At 36.8% G+C, this 20562-nt stretch overlaps 1 protein-coding gene and 1 long non-coding RNA gene across 10 annotated transcripts in view; one reads left to right on the top strand and one right to left on the bottom strand.

Annotated features, from left to right (window-relative positions):
* Positions 1-20562, top strand: part of LOC143234456 (zinc finger MIZ domain-containing protein 1-like) — a 55577-nt gene that overhangs the window by 1629 nt on the left and 33386 nt on the right. For both annotated transcript variants that reach the window (XM_076471843.1, XM_076471844.1), the window contains exons 3-4: positions 4592-4705; positions 9652-9757. In XM_076471843.1, the coding sequence (XP_076327958.1) occupies positions 4592-4705; positions 9652-9757 (220 nt within the window). The remainder of the gene's footprint in view (positions 1-4591; positions 4706-9651; positions 9758-20562) is intronic.
* The window catches only part of LOC143234457 (uncharacterized), a 44887-nt gene that overhangs the window by 18521 nt on the left and 5804 nt on the right, over positions 1-20562 (bottom strand). For 2 of the 8 annotated variants that reach the window (XR_013018673.1, XR_013018672.1), the window contains exons 2-3: positions 19274-19383; positions 9504-9755 (exon numbers count right to left, since the gene is read on the bottom strand). This is a non-coding gene — a long non-coding RNA (uncharacterized LOC143234457). The other 6 variants (XR_013018676.1, XR_013018675.1, XR_013018678.1 and 3 more) reach the window with 4 other exon arrangements.

Here is a 20562-nt window from a genome sequence, read left to right as displayed (position 1 = left end):
TAAATGTTTACATCCACAATTAAATTACAGAATCACTCTGGTGGAAAAACGAACGACATCTGTGTGTGGGTTTATAAAACTGGGCGGGTACGTGTTGAGTGGTTTGTTGAAAATTGCAGTTAAATACGGTTCTTGAGCTAGGAGTTGGTTTCTCCTAGACGCTATATTGCTAGACAGTGAAAACTGTTTTACAGGCGCACTTAAAAATATGTTTTCCTATCCGGCATAAATTACTGGTTATTGATTTATTTTCTGAGAAAAAAAAAATCACGAATGCGTTTAAAGAATAAACTAGTATTAAAAATAAATTGATTTACAACAACTTTTATATTTTATAAAAATAAGTATAGATGTTATTTTTCTCAGCATCATTTAAACGTTTGTACTGTTAATTTGTGGCCTAACGACATTGGACGAAACTCTAAACATAAGCATTTTCATTAAAGAATATTAGTTTATTTAGTTTTCAGCAACTTGTGATTTAAATATATTACAACATGTCTGCGATTCTCTCCTTATCTGAGGTTCCCCATGATACCATTTACTGGAGGTTACTCTGGAATTTCCTTAACTGGTCAGTGCTTCCCATGCAATTCCCTTTACAAACGTTTTCTTCTGATTTATTTTTACTGTTGTTTCTCTTGGATATCAGTAGACAACGATTTCCTCTTGAATTCTTGTCATTAAAGATTCCCCTTTACCTGAGGTTATTCTTTATTTCACCTTGACCTCTTCTTGTAAAGATTTCTCCCTTAATCTTCAATAACTGTAATTTCTTCTTCGTCTGAATTCACAACTTTTCCAATGACCCTTCACTAAGGTTTTTCAGTTTTATCAGTTTATTTTTGGTCCCCATTCACTAGGGTTCCCCCTTCGATTGCAAAATCCCCACCTTTACCCTCCCCATCATTAAGCCTTTTTTTACTACAGCTCAGCCACAGACTCTTCTCCATTAAATGGAAAATCGTTTTTGTTTTTTTAAGTAAGATCTTTAAAAGAATATATTCTTCCATACAGCCTTTATCTTTACTTACAAATACACATACATACAAGTGCGTGTTCGTGAATTTATTTATATATACAGAGAAGTAATAAATGAACTACAGTTATATCTAAGGATCCTTGATCGTACCTACGTCAACTTGTTAAGATCTGTCGTTATTGTCTGTTAACTGTTTTGCTATGACTGTTTGAAACAGAAACCCGTACAATAAATTCATTCTCTGTTGCTTAACAAACCTGTTAAGCCTATTTGTATACAGTCATAAATGTGCAGCTGACATTGTTCTCGAAATATCCTACATGATTTAAAAGCAAGTAACAATTTTTAAAGCTGTAATGAAACATCTATTGTACAGCCGTTGGATTTCAGTGTTTATAAACGTCTAATGTAATCAAATAAAAGTTTAAAGCACAGTCAGTGCTTCTCGCCTTAAAACATTCGTCATAATTTAGTTATTTTTCATATCCTGGAAATATTATTATTATATAAGAATATTCACGTGCGCTGTATTGCTTTAAGTGAACCAAAAAGTTGTAATTTCGTTCCTTTGTTATTTTCTCTCGTAATATTAAGTTTATCAACTATAATAATTAAATTCTTATTTTTTCTGTTTTGTTTTCTTTTAGCACAAAGCTACACAATGGACTATCTATACTTTGTCCACTGTGGAGAATCGAGCCCTGGATTTTAGCGTTATAAGTCCGTAAACTTGCTGGTCATCTACCGTGGGACCATTTCTTGTCATTCCAAAAAAACATTAACCAATAAAGGGATTGGTCACGAAAACTATCAACCAGATTAAAGGATTTCAAATAATCGCAAGTCGATGGATTATTGAAATCCATGCGTTGTTTTACTCTTGATTGAAAATGAGCAACCAAATTATTATATATTTTTTTTACTATTGGTTGGAAACGAGTCACCAAATCCATGTTATTTTATCATTGGTTGAAAACGAATTCGTTTTAAAATCGTTCTTTTTTTCATAGTTTCTCGATTTCAATTTTAGAACTTCAGTAGTGGTGGTGGGGGTTTGGGGGGGTCAATATTTTCCCCTTTATAAAAAAAATACTTTTGTAAATTGTAAGAAAAACGTTAAATAGTAACTTTTTCAAAATGTAGTGAACGTTTTGGGCCTGGCATGGCCGAGCGCGTAAGGCGTGCAACTCGTAATCCGAGGGTCGCGAGTTCGCGCCCGCCTCACGCTAAACATGCTCGCCCTCCCAGCCGTGGGGGCGTTATAATGTTATGATCAATCCCACTATTCGTTGGTAAAAGAGTAACCAAAGAGTTGGCGGTGAGTGGTGATGACTAGCTGCCTTCCCTCTAGTTAGGGACGGCTAGCGCAGATAGCCCTTGTGTAGCTTTGCGCGAAATTACAAAAAAACAAATAAATATACAAACCTGCACAGTGCTACTAGCGGTTTGAATGGGTAATACACCAGGAGAACCAAGGTTAAGTGAACATAAACCCCAGGTTTAAAAGCAATAAAACTCATCAATAAATTTTAAAATGATATATAATTCATAAAAAAGCAACTTATTTTGAATTAATTAATGGTGACGATACATGTTAACCCTAAACATCGTTCCGTAAAGTCTAATACAAAATATTGTCTCCCGTAAACTTCTCCTTTTCTTTCACTTCGATAATCACACGAGGTCAGAAGTTTTCGCGGCACGATCTCTCTCAAGTTATATAATTAGTTTTATTAAATAACGCTCTTTAAACGGAAGTAATGACAAACTACAACAAAAAAGGCGCCGTTATTACCACTACAGACATGCGCAGAACGTCTTAAATATCTTAGGACTAACTGACGATAAGAAAGGTGATTGCTTTACTTCCCCTTCCCTTTTAGATTTATTTTTCTGATTCATTGCCGCTTGGGGACCACACGTGCTTGAACTTGACAGGCGACAGATGCTGAAGTTCAGGGACCAAACAGTAAAACCAGTGGCGGCGCCAAGGGAGGGCTTGGGGGTGGAGCTTAATCCCCTCCCCAAAAATGAGCCAAGCCACCCTCAGCCCCCAATATTGTTACCTACATATATTCACAAAATATAGAAAACACAATCGTCGTTGTTGCTTAACAATTAACATAAAAGAGACATAAATCTATAGAACTTAACGTCTTCATTAAGACGGAAGTATGTGTCATGCGTCCCATAGCAACGTACTGAATGTACTGAAACTCATACGCTGTATTGCCGCTCCCTGTGTAATACCATTCTATCTTGAGCTTTGACGAAGATTAGACAACCACGTTGATTTCAAGTTACAACAGATCATCAGGGATTTTACTTGATAAACCAAAGGTTTTACAGGTATTTACCCATTTATTTCATTTATCTTTTATTGAAAAGTAAAACATAGTTTGCAACCATGCTGGAGCCATACGTACAAGGATGCCTTCATGGATCTCCACAAACTTGTATGCATCGCTGTGACCCTGCCTGTCACTTCAGCTGCCTGTGAGAGAAGTTTCTCATGTCTGAAGCTTCTCAAGACATACTTGCGCAACAGCAGTGGTAACAACCGCACCAGCAACCTTGCTGTCATATCAGTAAACTACAGGAGGGCAAAACAACTCGATATTGATACTGTTATAGACACATTTGCTGCCAATCATCAGAACAGGCGCATTGTTTTGAAGTAATATTGACTATAAACACAACATGATGAAAGATAGTTAGCCTGATAGTGACCTTACTTTTCCTCAGAGTGTATTAACTTCACATGGGATAATTCGTTTCTGCTATGTAAACTGTATTTATGTTATATTTCATTGATTTGTAACTTTACTCTTAATGGTATATTAAATGTTCAATCCAAGCTAATCTTGATTTTCTTTATATATTACCTTGGGTGGAATTTAGGTGAGCTTCCTGTTTTACATATACGCATATTTTCATAAACAGGTTATTTCTAATTTGTAATAATAATTGCAGTTCAAAATAGCACACCTTTCTGAAATGTACCTTGGTATTTACATTATTATAATTTACCATCTATACTTCGTATTGATGGCATTTTGAGAAGCCCCACCACAGTTTACCTCAGCCACCCCAATGAAAATATCCTGGCGTCGCCACTGTCTGTATTCTAATTGGATATCAACCTCATGGGCCTCAAGAGTTATATAAATAGACGTCTCTATTCTAATCGGTTATCATTTCCAGATGACTCAGTAGTTATGTAAATAGACGTAACCTTTCTAATCGGTTATCGACCCCACATGACTCAAGAGTTATATAAATAGACGTCTCTATTCTAATCGGTTATCGACTGCACACGACTCAAAAGTTATATAAACAACCGTCTCTATTCTATTTGGGTATCGACCCCACGGACCTCAAGAGTTATACAAACATATGTCTCTATTGTAATGGGATATCAGCCCGATGGGCCTCAAGAGGTACATAAACAGAAGTCAGAAAATGTGTAATAAGTTACTAAATGATACAAGTATTAGAACGTGTTTTATCACAGGATCGCAAGTTGCGCTTTCTCTTGACAAAAGAATATTCTGTTTCTCTGAGTATCGTTCTATCATTTTCTGTTTCTGACAGATATTTTTTCTACAGGCCTTAAGTTCTCCATCTGGTTTCTACAAGGCCGCTCGAGAACTGATGGAATGGTGTAGTGACGTTCGAGCGTTCCAAACAGTGTTTGAAGAAAGTTTACTGAACTGTCTGACGGTAGGTATAACGTATAACTATTATCACTTTGGCTTGTTTTATTTGTAGTTATGAACATTCATTTTTATATCAATCGGGTACGATATTCAGGGTACGAGAGACAGTCTCCCCACCATGCTCAGGAGTGTGGCCCCAAATGTTTCTATGAAACATTTTCAGTCAGAGAGAATTAACACGTGCAGACTAATAACGTCATAGAGTAGAACACTCCTCCCCCAATAGCTGCATGTGCCGACCCATCCGAGCGTAACCTTCCATGCACCCACATCACCCCAGTGTTTTGTGAAAGGGCTCTTCCGATACCAATTACCCCAGGATCTCTCTCTTTATCAATTCAATAAACTATCGTTTATCAGATGCTGTTTCATTAACGTTAACCTTGTCTCATTATCCATTACCTTTATTGTCTTTAACTTTGTATACAATTCGTGACAAATATTTTCAAGGCTAATAATTTCCATTTCTTATATAAGTATATATAAACTAAAGATCAAAAAAGCGAAAGACAAAACCAGAATTACTTTATCATGCGGATTACCACAACCAACTTAATGTGTACAAGTAGTGACTGATCACAGGAAGTTGTTAGACAGAGAACTCACTAAAACTCCCACCAAAACTAATGCAATTTACGAAGTTAAGTGTTCATTGTGTTCGAAGTACAACAATAACTATTTGGATCAATTATATATTGTATGACCTCTACCAGTAATATCAGAAATAGCTACGAGGGACGCTGCTCTTCTGAGCGAGAGAAAAAGAGTAGGAATACGTTCCACTGAATTAATTGGCGTATTAAAATTGACCGCACGTCGCAAACACTCAATGTGGTAGTTACCGAAGAGTTTTTCTTGAAAAGAACTGATGAGGAACAGAACTTCTCTGATTACTTAACTGTTTGTCCGATTTATTGTTATCCGTTGTGTTTGTTCTTCTGACGTCAACCAAGCTAATTTAATTAGTTAATAACGATCGGATTGGACGAAAAGAACCAATCAAAACGTGATTGTTTCTAAACAGATTAATGACCTTCCAGAATGAAACACTTTCTTCTGTGTGAAGTTTCTGTAAAACTACATATAGTTATGGGACTAAAACACCAGTATGTTCGATTACTACTACATGCTTGAGTGTTTACACAGTCCCCAAGGTTCTTTCCAGAGTTTGTCAAATATCTTCAATGTTTATTACAACAGATGCACTATGGCATACTAAAGATCTTAATAAAGTCATGTAACGTAAGGTTTGGCAAGATAAACACTACAATTAATTAATGTAAGTTTTGACAAGATAAACACCACAGTTAGATAATGTAAGTTTTGACAAGATAAACGCCACAGTTAGATAATGTAAGTTTTGACAAGATAAACGCTACAGTTAGATAATTTAAGTTTTGACAAGATAAACGCTACAGTTAGATAATGTAAGTTTTGACAAGATAAACGCTACAGTTAGATAATGTAAGTTTTGACAAGATAAACGCCACAGTTAGATAATGTAAGTTTTGACAAGATAAACGCCACAGTTAGATAATGTAAGTTTTGACAAGATAAACGCCACAGTTAGATAATGTAAGTTTTGACAAGATAAACGCCACAGTTAGATAATGTAAGTTTTGACAAGATAAACGCTACAGTTAGATAATGTAAGTTTTGACAAGATAAACGCTACAGTTAGATAATGTAAGTTTTGACAAGGTAAACGCTACAGTTAGATAATGTAAGTTTTGACAAGGTAAACGCTACAGTTAGATAATGTAAGTTTTGACAAGGTAAACGCTAAAGTTAGATAATGTAAGTTTTGACAAGATAAACGCTACACTTAGATAATGTAAGTTTTGACAAGGTAAACGCTACAGTTAGATAATGTAAGTTTTTACAAGGTAAACGCTACAGTTAGATAATGTAAGTTTTTACAAGATAAAGATAATTTGAGTTCATTTTCAAGTTTACTTTTCCTGTCCTTCTGACCCTACTAAGGTGAATGTATTGATGACGTGGCTGTCAGCGTTAAAAAAAAGCTGCGGTGAATGATAACACACAACACTCTGGCACAAGGGAAGTTTGGGTATACGTTTGAAAACCTTAAAAGAGCAAAACATAGGTAGCGCTGCAAATTATGAAAAATAATTTGGCTAATATTACATTAATATGACTTTAGTCGAATAATTAGTTCCGTATAACAAAATCCATTCATATGTGTTCAACTTTATGTCTGTCGTATTAGTTGGTTAAAATGGTATATGTTATATTTAAAAAACTGACAATCGAATATGAAGCTTCAGATAGTAAAGTCATATGGGCAGTGTTACGTAACAGGAACATATGAAAGATGGACAGCGCTATGTCACGATGTTACAGGTACGTATGAAAGGTGGCCTGTGCTACATCGCGATGTTACAGGTGCATATGAAAAATGGACAGTGTTGCGTTATGAAGATACAGGTGGACATGAAAGACGCACCGTGCTACGAGTCGATGTTACAGGTGTATATGAAGGATGGAGAGTGGTACGTCATGAAGTTACAGGTACATACGTAAGATGGATAGTCGTCACGAGTCTATAGGTGCGTGTGAAAGATAGGCCACGTCAAGTGAGAAACTCTATTCGGATTTATACGGATTTGAGCGAAATCTGAAAAACAAGAATTTTATTTTCCTATTGTGAGATGACAAGCAAGTCAGAGCACGTGAGTTCTCGATTGAAGTTTTTTTTTTTTATTTTATAGTTCTAAACATTTTATTATTGGTCTCAACCAAAGAGGACGGAACTTTTTTTTTTTGGTGGGGGTACACTTATTCAGTTGACATGTTTAAACAATGACTTTCCCTCATAATTACATCCAAGTTTCTATTCCCCATTCAAAAAATACCTTCACCACTGAATCAAGAGTTGGGGCACGTTTCCCTAACTCCAACGTTCCAGTCCTCAGTTCCACCATCTGTGGTTTTAACTTATTCCTTCTTGTAAACGAATAAACAGAACACACGAAAAAATCTTTACTTACGTTCACTCAATTACGTGTATTTGAAATGTCTCTGTTGTTCTATCAGTTATAGTAGGGTAACAATACAGCCCTAACTGTCCTAACTTATAATATTTCTTAATTTTAAAAATATATCAGTGCTCGGCCCGACATGGCCAGGTGGGTTAAAGCGTTCGACTCGTAATCTGAGGGTCACTGGTTCGAATCTCGCTCGATCCGAACATGCTCGCCCTTTCAGCCGTGGGAACGCTATAATGTGACGGTCAATCTCACTATTCCTTGGTAAAAGAGTAGCCTTGGGCAGTTGGCAGTGGATGGTGATGACTAGTTGCCTTATATCTAGTCTTACACTGCTAAATTAGGGACGTCTAGCGCAGATAGCCTTCGTGTAGCTTTGCGCGAAATTAAAAAAAACACATCAGTGTTTACCCGACTTATTAAGCATATCTTCTGAATTATTTATGCAACAAATTTCTTGTGGGTCTATAACTTTGGTGGTTACAAAGTACCTGTTATTATAAAATATATAAAACATGCCAGCAAAACCACCAATATTATGCTGATTAACAATACTATATACTGCCGCGCCCCCTGTGTATTTTACACATAAATTTGGTGTTTACAGACGGTTTTGGTCAGTTTCTACACTTTGTGTTGCAACAGACAATTTTTTGGAATTACAAAATATTAGGTCACATGTAGATCTCTCCTGGTTAAGAATGTAAGAAGTGACGCCCTTCTTACCCTTACATGTTTACAACTTGATGTCTTGATAAGAATGTAAGAAATGACGCCCTTCTTACCCTTACATGTTTACAACTTGATGTCTTGCTAAGAATGTAAGAAGTGACGCCCTTCTTACCCTTACATGCTTATTACTTGATGTCTTGCTAAAAATGTAAGAAGTGACGCCCTTCTTACCCTTACATGCTTATTACTTGATGTCTTGCTAAGAATGTAAGAAGTGACGCCTTTCTTACCCTTACATGTTTACTACTTGATGTATTGCTAAGAATGTAAGAAGTGACGCCCTTCTTACCCTTACATGCTTATTACTTGATGTCTTGCTAAGAATGTAAGAAGTGACGCCCTTCTTACCCTTACATGCTTATTACTTGATGTCTTGCTAAGAATGTAAGAAGTGACGCCCTTCTTACCCTTACATGCTTATTACTTGATGTCTTGCTAAGAATGTAAGAAGTGACGCCTTTCTTACCCTTACATGTTTACTACTTGATGTATTGCTAAGAATGTAAGAAGTGACGCCCTTCTTACCCTTACATACTTACTGCCTAGTATATTGTCAAGAATGTAAGAAGTGACGCCCTTTCCACCCGTATATACTTATATCTTGTGTATTGAATTTAATTAGCTTTCAATATTCCATTTTAATTTACCCGTTTTACAAATTGTATTGTGTAACCACAACAACTCTAAAGAATCAATTATTATTTTTAAACCAATAATAAATCTCCATTAAATTGTATTTCACATTTCCTTGATTAAACAGATCATCACTCTCAGGATTTGTCTGTGACAAAAAATGTCGCCTCTTTGAATTACTTAAGGCAAACAGAACAGAGATAGAGCTTCAGCTAACCTCTGCTACTGAACAGTGTGACAAAACTGATTGGCGAAACTAGATATGTTGACGATTTGGAATATTTGTTGTATTTAATTAATAATTCAAGTTTAATTTTTGTTTGGTGCAACAGAGAAGTTACTTTTAGTTTTCGTCGAAGCAGTTTACTTATTCCAAGTTTCTATAATGCAACATAAAATGAAATCAAAGGTTAAAGTGTTATTACTAACCAGTCCTTTAGCCACCAGTGGACATACTTTGTTTATAATAATTAACATGTTTCAGAATACGTAAACCACACGCATCTACGTCCCAAAGATTAGGGTTGGAAATTGTTGAACGATCCCCATGTAACTCACGTGTTCTGTCTGTTAATAGGTGGTGTGTCGCAACGCTTCTTACCAAGGTTTTGACCTCGAACTTGGCTACAGACTGCTGGCGGTTTGTGCAGCTCACAGAGACAAGTTGTCACCAAAGTCTGCCTGTAAGTAGAAAACATTACATAATGAAATAGTTTACATATAACACTGTGGAATTTTCACTGGTCTCTCAACCCTTATATTCCACACTATTACTGTATTGTACAAATATAAAAACCAGTTATCTTTAGTATAAAGACTACCAACGGTGAATCTACAGCAAACATGTACCGAAAATGATGTTGACTGGCCACAGCAATGTTTACTAATGGGAAATAATGAGGTAAATGTTGGTTGGCCACACTTCTACACTTAGTAATGTTTACTAATGGGAAATAATCAGGTAAATGTTGGTTGGCATCACTTCTACACTTAGTAATGTTTACTAATGGGAAATAATGAGGTAAATGTTGGCTGGCCTCACTTCTACACTTAGTAATGTTTACTAATGGGAAATAATGAGGTAAATGTTGACTGGCATCACTTCTACACTTAGTAATGTTTACTAATGGGAAATAATGAGGTAAATGTTGACTGGCCACACTTCCACACTTAGCAATGTTTACTAATGGGAAATAATGAGGTAAATGTTGGCTGGCCGCACTTCTACACTTAGTAATGTTTACTAATGGGAAATAATGAGGTAAATGTTGGCTGGCCGCACTTCTACACTTAGCAATGTTTACTAATGGGAAATAATGAGGTAAATGTTGGCTGGCCTCACTTCTACACTTAGTAATGTTTACTAATGGGAAATAATGAGGTAAATGTTGACTGGCATCACTTCTACACTTAGTAATGTTTACTAATGGGAAATAATGAGGTAAATGTTGACTGGCCACACTTCCACACTTAGCAATGTTTACTAATGGGAAATAATGAGGTAAATGTTGGCTGGCCGCACTTCTACACTTAGTAATGTTTACTAATGGGAAATAATGAGGTAAATGTTGGCTGGCATCACTTCTACACTTAGTAATGTTTACTAATAGGAAATAATGAGGTAAATGTTGGCTGGCATCACTTCTACACTTAGTAATGTTTACTAATGGGAAATAGTGAGGTAAATGTTGGCTGGCTGCACTTCTACACTTAGCTATGTTTACTAATGGGAAATAATGAGATAAATGTTGACTGGCCACACTTCCACACTTAGCAATGTTTACTAATGGGAAATAATGAGGTAAATGTTGACTGGCCACACTTCCACACTTAGCAATGTTTACTAATGGGAAATAATGAGGTAAATGTTGGCTGGCCGCACTTCTACACTTAGTAATGTTTACTAATGGGAAATAATGAGGTAAATGTTGGCTGGCATCACTTCTACACTTAGTAATGTTTACTAATAGGAAATAATGAGGTAAATGTTGGCTGGCATCACTTCTACACTTAGTAATGTTTACTAATGGGAAATAGTGAGGTAAATGTTGGCTGGCTGCACTTCTACACTTAGCTATGTTTACTAGTGGGAAATAATGAGATAAATGTTGACTGGCCACACTTCTACACTTAGCTATGTTTACTAGTGGGAAATAATGAGGTAAATGTTGGCTGGCCGCACTTCTACACTTAGTAATGTTTACTAATGGGAAATAATGAGATAAATGTTGACTGGCCACACTTCTACACTTAGCTATGTTTACTAATGGGAAATAATGAGGTAAATGTTGACTGGCCACACTTCTACACTTAGCTATGTTTACTAATGGGAAATAATGAGGTAAATGTTGGCTGGCCGCACTTCTACACTTAGCTATGTTTACTAATGGGAAATAATGAGGTAAATGTTGGCTGGCCTCACTTCTACACTTAGTAATGTTTACTAATGGGAAATAATGAGGTAAATGTTGGCTGGCCGCACTTCTACACTTAGCTATGTTTACTAATGGGAAATAATGAGATAAATGTTGACTGGCCACACTTCTACACTTAGCTATGTTTACTAGTGGGAAATAATCAGGTAAATGTTGGTTGGCCACACTTCTACACTTAGTAATGTTTATTAATGGGAAATAATGAGGTAAATGTTGGCTGGCACACTTCTACACTTAGTAATGTTTACTAATGGGAAATAATGAGATAAATGTTGACTGGCCACACTTCTACACTTAGCTATGTTTACTAATGGGAAATAATGAGGTAAATGTTGGCTGGCCGCACTTCTACACTTAGCTATGTTTACTAATGGGAAATAATGAGGTAAATGTTGGCTGGCCTCACTTCTACACTTAGTAATGTTTACTAATGGGAAATAATGAGGTAAATGTTGGCTGGCCGCACTTCTACACTTAGCTATGTTTACTAATGGGAAATAATGAGATAAATGTTGACTGGCCACACTTCTACACTTAGCTATGTTTACTAGTGGGAAATAATCAGGTAAATGTTGGTTGGCCACACTTCTACACTTAGTAATATTTACTAATGGGAAATAATGAGGTAAATGTTGGCTGGCCGCACTTCTACACTTAGCTATGTTTACTAGTGGGAAATAATCAGGTAAATGTTGGTTGGCCACACTTCTACACTTAGTAATGTTTATTAATGGGAAATAATGAGGTAAATGTTGGCTGGCCGCACTTCTACACTTAGTAATGTTTACTAATGGGAAATAATGAGATAAATGTTGACTGGCCACACTTCTACACTTAGCTATGTTTACTAATGGGAAATAATCAGGTAAATGTTGGTTGGCCACACTTCTACACTTAGTAATATTTACTAATGGGAAATAATGAGGTAAATGTTGGCTGGCCGCACTTCTACACTTAGTAATGTTTACTAATGGGAAATAATGAGATAAATGTTGACTGGCCACACTTCTACACTTAGCTATGTTTACTAATGGGAAATAATGAGGTAAATGTTGGCTGGCAGCACTTCTACACTTAGCTATGTTTACTAATGGGAAATAATGAGGTAAATGTTGGCTGGCCTCACTTCTACACTTAGTAATGTTTACTAATGGGAAATAATGAGGTAAATGTTGGCTGGCCGCACTTCTACACTTAGCTATGTTTACTAATGGGAAATAATGAGATAAATGTTGACTGGCCACACTTCTACACTTAGTAATGTTTACTAATGGGAAATAATGAGGTAAATGTTGGTTGGCCACACTTCTACACTTAGTAATATTTACTAATGGGAAATAATGAGGTAAATGTTGGCTGGCCGCACTTCTACACTTAGCTATGTTTACTAATGGGAAATAATGAGGTAAATGTTGGCTGGCCACACTTCTACACTTAGCTATGTTTACTAATGGGAAATAATGAGGTAAATGTTGGTTGGCCACACTTCTACACTTAGTAATATTTACTAATGGGAAATAATGAGGTAAATGTTGGCTGGCCGCACTTCTACACTTAGTAATGTTTACTAATGGGAAATAATGAGGTAAATGTTGGCTGGCCGCACTTCTACACTTAGCTATGTTTACTAATGGGAAATAATGAGGTAAATGTTGGCTGGCCTCACTTCTACACTTAGCTATGTTTACTAATGGGAAATAATGAGGTAAATGTTGGTTGGCCACACTTCTACACTTAGTAATATTTACTAATGGGAAATAATGAGGTAAATGTTGGCTGGCCGCACTTCTACACTTAGTAATATTTACTAATGGGAAATAATGAGGTAAATGTTGGCTGGCCGCACTTCTACACTTAGCTATGTTTACTAATGGGAAATAATGAGGTAAATGTTGGCTGGCCTCACTTCTACACTTAGTAATATTTACTAATGGGAAATAATGAGGTAAATGTGGCTGGCCGCACTTCTACACTTAGTAATGTTTACTAATGGGAAATAATCAGGTAAATGTTGGTTGGCCACACTTCTACACTTAGTAATATTTACTAATGGGAAATAATGAGGTAAATGTTGGCTGGCCGCACTTCTACACTTAGCTATGTTTACTAATGGGAAATAATGAGGTAAATGTTGGCTGGCCTCACTTCTACACTTAGTAATGTTTACTAATGGGAAATAATGAGGTAAATGTTGGCTGGCCGCACTTCTACACTTAGTAATGTTTACTAATGGGAAATAATGAGGTAAATGTTGGCTGGCCTCACTTCTACACTTAGTAATATTTACTAATGGGAAATAATGAGGTAAATGTTGGCTGGCCGCACCTCTACACTTAGTAATGTTTACTAATGGGAAATAATGAGGTAAATGTTGGCTGGCCGCACTTCTACACTTAGTAATGTTTACTAATGGGAAATAATGAGATAAATGTTGACTGGCCGCACTTCTACACTTAGTAATGTTTACTAATGGGAAATAATGAGGTAAATGTTGGCTGGCCGCACTTCTACACTTAGTAATGTTTACTAATGGGAAATAATGAGGTAAATGTTGACTGGCCACACTTCTACACTTAGCTATGTTTACTAATGGGAAATAATGAGGTAAATGTTGGCTGGCCGCACTTCTACACTTAGCTATGTTTACTAATGGGAAATAATGAGGTAAATGTTGGCTGGCCACACTTCTACACTTAGCTATGTTTACTAATGGGAAATAATGAGATAAATGTTGACTGGCCACACTTCTACACTTAGCTATGTTTACTAATGGGAAATAATCAGGTAAATGTTGGTTGGCCACACTTCTACACTTAGTAATATTTACTAATGGGAAATAATGAGGTAAATGTTGGTTGGCCACACTTCTACACTTAGTAATATTTACTAATGGGAAATAATGAGGTAAATGTTGGCTGGCCGCACTTCTACACTTAGTAATGTTTACTAATGGGAAATAATGAGGTAAATGTTGACTGGCCACACTTCTACACTTAGCTATGTTTACTAATGGGAAATAATGAGGTAAATGTTGGCTGGCCGCACTTCTACACTTAACAATGTTTACTAATGGGAAATAATGAGGTAAATGTTGGCTGGCCGCACTTCTACACTTAGTAATGTTTACTAATGGGAAATAATGAGGTAAATGTTGACTGGCCACACTTCTACACTTAGCTATGTTTACTAATGGGAAATAATGAGGTAAATGTTGGCTGGCCGCACTTCTACACTTAGCAATGTTTACTAATGGGAAATAATGAGGTAAATGTTGGCTGGCATCACTTCTACACTTAGTAATATTTACTAATGGGAAATAATGAGGTAAATGTTGGCTGGCCGCACTTCTACACTTAGCAATGTTTACTAATGGGAAATAATGAGGTAAATGTTGGCTGGCATCACTTCTACACTTAGTAATGTTTACTAATGGGAAATAATGAGGTAACTGTTGGCTGGCCTCACTTCTACACTTAGTAATGTTTACTAATGGGAAATAATGAGGTAAATGTTGGCTGGCCTCACTTCTACACTTAGCAATGTTTACTAATGGGAAATAATGAGGTAAATGTTGGCTGGCCGCACTTCTACACTTAGCAATGTTTACTAATGGGAAATAATGAGGTAAATATTGGCTGGCATCACTTCTACACTTAGTAATGTTTACTAATGGGAAATAATGAGGTAAATGTTGGCTGGCCTCACTTCTACACTTAGTAATGTTTACTAATGGGAAATAATGAGATAAATGTTCATTGGTGACTCATTCTCTGCTTATTTCACTTAGAAAATATAAGCCAAATAGAGATTGTCCCTTAAATTAAATTTTCGACATATTTTAAGAGACTGTTCAGAATTCAGGTATTCAAGGGTCATTCCTTCTTAACAATAAATAACGAAACTAAAACCTACAGTGATGTATCATGGGAGTTAAAGCTGTTAAATTGTGGAATGAATATCTTCGGTGTTATTAATTTCACATTTTTTTTTAACTTCCAGTTTTTCTGTTTACATTACTGCAGCTTTAAATTCTTAGCCTTTCCCTGAATGGGTTATTAGCAAACCAAAATATCAAATTTCTAGAGAACAATGTTTGCAGCTGTCGCCTCTCACGAAGTGAACGAGTGAGAAGTGATTCCTTTAACTTCACTGTCAGACACGGAACTCCCTTATGATATATCAGTGTATAATAATGTTATATAGACCGACTGACCTTATCAGTATATAATAATGTTATATAGACCGACTGACCTTATCGGTGTATAATAATGTTATATAGACCGACTGACCTTATCAGTGTATAATAATGTTATATAGACCGACTGACCTTATCAGTATATAATAATGTTATATAGACCGACTGACCTTATCAGTATATAATAATGTTATATAGACCGACTGACCTTATCAGTATATAATAATGTTATATAGACCGACTGACCTTATCAGTATATAATAATGTTATATAGACCGACTGACCTTATCAGTGTATAATAATGTTATATAGACCGACTGACCTTATCAGTGTATAATAATGTTATATAGACCGACTGACCTTATCAGTGTATAATAATGTTATATAGACCGACTGACCTTATCAGTGTATAATAATGTTATATAGACCGACTGACCTTATCAGTGTATAATAATGTTATATAGACCGACTGACCTTATCAGTGTATAATAATGTTATATAGACCGACTGACCTTATCAGTGTATAATAATGTTATATAGACCGACTGACCTTTTTACCAGAACTAGACTTGGCCCAATGTTTGGGGCGCTCGAATCGAGACTCATCGTTGGGCATGTCCTCCCTTTTATTCCTGGAGCGTTGTAATGTCTCGGTCATTCCCACTATTCCCACAGTAGCCCAAGAGCTGGCGGGAAGGGATTTGAATAACTGCTTCCCCTCTTGCCTGACACTTGAAAATTAAGGACGGCTGGTACACACAACTCGATTAGCTTTGTGCAAAATTTCAACAAACAAAGAATCGTACCTCCTTAATAACTAACAAACATATCCCTTACTGACGAGCAAATATGCCTCGTTACTAACAAACAAAAATACCCCTTTCAAACAGCAAACATACCGTCTTACCACCATACAAACACATCTACTTAACAACAAACAAACTTACGTTTTTACCAACAACGAATATAACACATAACATAATGTTTAGGGACAACAAGGGACCTATTGGTCCATCTAAGCTGCCTCATCCGCAAAAGTAAACTGAAACTATGAAAGAAATTAATTACAAAAATTAAATAAAAAATGCAAAGCCAGCCCTTATCATTTATCTAGCTTTCTCTTAAACTCACTTAATTTTACTATCCGAAGGTAACCTATTCCAAAGACCAACCACCCTAGCAGAAGAACAAAACTGTCTCATCTCTTGATGACTCCTACTCTGTCAAATTTACACTTGTGTCCAATAGCTCTACTATTCTCACAGTTAACATGAACAAAGCTGATACATCAATAATCAGTTACCCTTAAAACAATTGTAAACACACCTTAACACGACAAACAAAGCAATATATCTTTTCACCAAGTGTACTGATGTTTGGGGCGAGAAGGTCAAAAATCATAGTTTCAAAAAATATGAATTTTGTTCTTGTAAAGAAGAATACACACAGGACATTTATTATTAACAAACAATCAAAATTCTTATGTCCAGGATGATTGATTTTGTTTGTTTTGGAATTTCGCACAAAGCTACTCGAGGGCTATCTGTGCTAGCCGTCCCTAATTTAGCAGTGTAAGACTAGAGGGAAGGCAGCTAGTCATCACCACCCACCGCCAACTCTTGGGCTACTCTTGTACCAACGAATAGTGGGATTGGCCGTCACATTATAACGCCCCCACGGCTGGGAGGGCGAGCATGTTTAGCTCGACGCGGGCGCAAACTCGCGACCCTCGGATTACGAGCGCACGCCTTACGCGCTCGGCCATGCCAGGCCTCCAGGATGATTGGCCATCGCTAGTCAAGTTTTTCATTTGTTTTATATTTTAGTGTTTTATTTCTCTTTTCTCGCTCTTGTCATCGGTAAATTTCCTGTCTTATGACGTCAGAATCCTGGGTGGACACAGCAGATAGCCCAGTGTGACCTTTGATATACACAACATCTTCCATTACTGTTTTTTTCGGTTCATATTTTCTTTATCTTTTAAAGTTTTTTTGTTTCGCTTTTTCTCTCCTATTATTTTTAGTTCCCCAGTATCCTCTCTGCTTGACCTGTCTCTATTGAAATCACCATTCTATCGTCACTTAACATCTAGGAAAACAAGTGTCACGTGGGTTATAACGAGGAGTTCCACAGCTAGGGGTAACACGTAGCTTCTAATCACTCCACTCTCGTTACTGGAACAAAACACGTACGTCAGCGGTAACGGAGCTGTGTTTTGACAATTAATTTCTTGTGTTGAGAAAGCTGGTTACTGAAGAGTATATATATATTGAACTCTGTATGTCGTTATGACATTCGGCATTTATGATACTTCACTTATGAGGGCGTGAAAGAATTTTTTGTTTTGAATTTCGCGCAAATATACACGAGGGTTATCTACGCTAGCTATCCCTAATTTAGCAGTGTAAGACTAGAGGGAAGGCAGCTAGTCATTGCCCCTCACCGCCAACTCTTGGACTACTCTTTTACTAACAAATAGTGGGATTGCAGGTCATACTATAATGTTCCCTCAGATGAAAAAGCTAACATGTTTCGTGTGACGGGGATCCGAATCCGTGACTCTCAGATTGCAAATCGACGCCCTAACCACCTGGCCATGGTGGGGCCTTTTTGTAAAGAAACAGAAAAATATAGATATCTTCCCTCTAGCAGCAATGTTAGTGATAACGTAGATTATAGTTAAGGGATTGTTGGATGTCGTATTCATTAAATAACACCATAATAGTTGAATTATATTGTTGTTTTTTTAAGTAATATTGGATTTTACGTAATTAAAGCCCTCGCATTCTTAACCCTAAATAGATCAATGAAGATTCCATATGGCTCTCATAGATCGATGAAGGTTCAATATGGCTCTCATCTGTTTTTATTTGTTTTAACACTTTTCTTAGGACCGACATCCTTATGTACGAATGAGGTTTTGGTTTTTTTTACTCATGATTCACCAAAATAAAGCAATTATTGCATTTAAAATAGCTAAATATTGGCAAAGTTTCTGTGTATTTAATATAAAAAAGGGCTGATTTTATACGTTCTGTTTTGATGAGTAGGAACACAACAATTAATTTATTTGCGCTAAATAACAAACACTTCCAGTTTGGTCAGAACTGTGTGTGTGTTTTCTTATAATAAAGCCACATCGGCTTAGCTGCTGAGCCCACTGAGGGGAATCGAACCCCTGATTTTAGTGTTACAAAGCCGTAAACATACCGATGTACTAGCGGGGGGGGGGCTTGGATGAGCACTGAATTTGAGCATTTACAATGCTAAAAATCGAGGTTCGATTCTTTGCGTTGGGCGCAACGCAAATAGTTCATTGTGTGGCTTCATGAACGGACACACAAATAATGTTGACGATTATTAGCCAAACGATGCCAATTCTGTAAGAATTAGTAAACATATTTTATCTTTGGAACAAATCTTTACCTTTGTTTTGCCCATTTGACCTTTCAGTAGAGAAGATTCCATTTCAAGTAGGGATGTTCCTCTAACTGCCAAGTGCGTATTTTGTTGCTCGCCTTGATAAAAACAAAACATTAAAGGTTCCTTGTTTGAGAGCAAAAACATACCTCGGGCTGTCTCCAGTGTCCACTGCGTGGAATCGGGCCTAAGATACTAGTGTTGTAAGGCCATAGACTTATAGTTGTCTCAGGAGGGAGTGGAGGGGTGGGAGGTAAGACTGGAAGCAAAATAATTTAATTAAATAAATATAACAGCCTTTAAAAAGCTGATTGGAAATGTTTTACCAGTGCTGACATCTCTTGGTCTAGAATATATATATTCACAACACTAAACATGTAATTTGGTAAAACCGATAGTTTCAGGAGCGAGTTTTGATAATTGTGTTAAGGGAATTCCAAACGATGGTTTACTAGTGTCCTCCTATGTGGGAGAAATGAATAAGAACTTCTCTTGCTGATCGCTTGAAAATATCCACTTTCAGCTAGGCTTAGAATAGAAAGAAAAATAAGCTATTTGTTAACCGAACAGATTTCCGTTGGCTAACCCATACCGCACACACCAGACGTAAAACAGTGAGACAATACTTCTCCGTTGTTCGCTGTCTGAGAGATGTAAGAGTAAAGTGTTGCTATGGCAACGTTGTGGTAAGAAGTTAGGTTTCCTTTCCCCATCTAAAATCTGCTTCTTTATCCCAAGAATTGAGTGCACGACAAAAGAAATGCCTCCATTTACTAAGCCTTTCAACTGGTACGAAGTATGCAGTCTGCAATAAATTACTTGTTATTTATTTGGCGTCACTAGTCTTGCAATCACTCTGGAGATGGCGCTGTGTTCTGCTGAATTACACATTTAGGGCCCGGGGCGATACAGTCACACTGCGGTTTAATTTCGTTTTGTAAGCCTTAATGAGGTAACCTAATGTTTCGGTTTCCGAAAAAATCTGACTCACTTTGATGTTTTGGTTTGTTTCTGTAATGAAGGTGAACCTCCGGATAAGACACGTGATGTTCTTCTAATCCTGTGATATCTTGAATGTTAGTGACGTTCTCTTGACGTCATCAAGAAATAAAATCACCCATAAATCACAGGCATCATATTTAAATATCAGTGAAACTTCGGATAGAGTGTGACCGATGGCTACCCCAGCTCCCAATGACTCAGCTTGAGAGCTTAAAACGCTAAGAATCGAAATTCGATCCCCAGTGGAGATATGTCCTTCCTTAGCTCTGCGATTAACAAAGAAACAAACAAATAAAACAGCCTTTTGAGGATTTTTATTTGTTTTGAATTTCGTGCAAAGCTACACGAGGGCTGTCTGCGCTATCCGTCCCTAATTTTGCAGTGTAAGACAAGAGGAAAAGCGGCTAGTCATCACCACCCACCGCCAACTCTTGGG

Source organism: Tachypleus tridentatus, chromosome 12 (assembly GCF_004210375.1).
Source record: "Tachypleus tridentatus isolate NWPU-2018 chromosome 12, ASM421037v1, whole genome shotgun sequence".
In the NCBI taxonomy this organism is placed as follows: Eukaryota; Metazoa; Arthropoda; class Merostomata; order Xiphosura; family Limulidae; genus Tachypleus; species Tachypleus tridentatus.
This window is presented reverse-complemented; position numbering and strand designations above follow the sequence as displayed.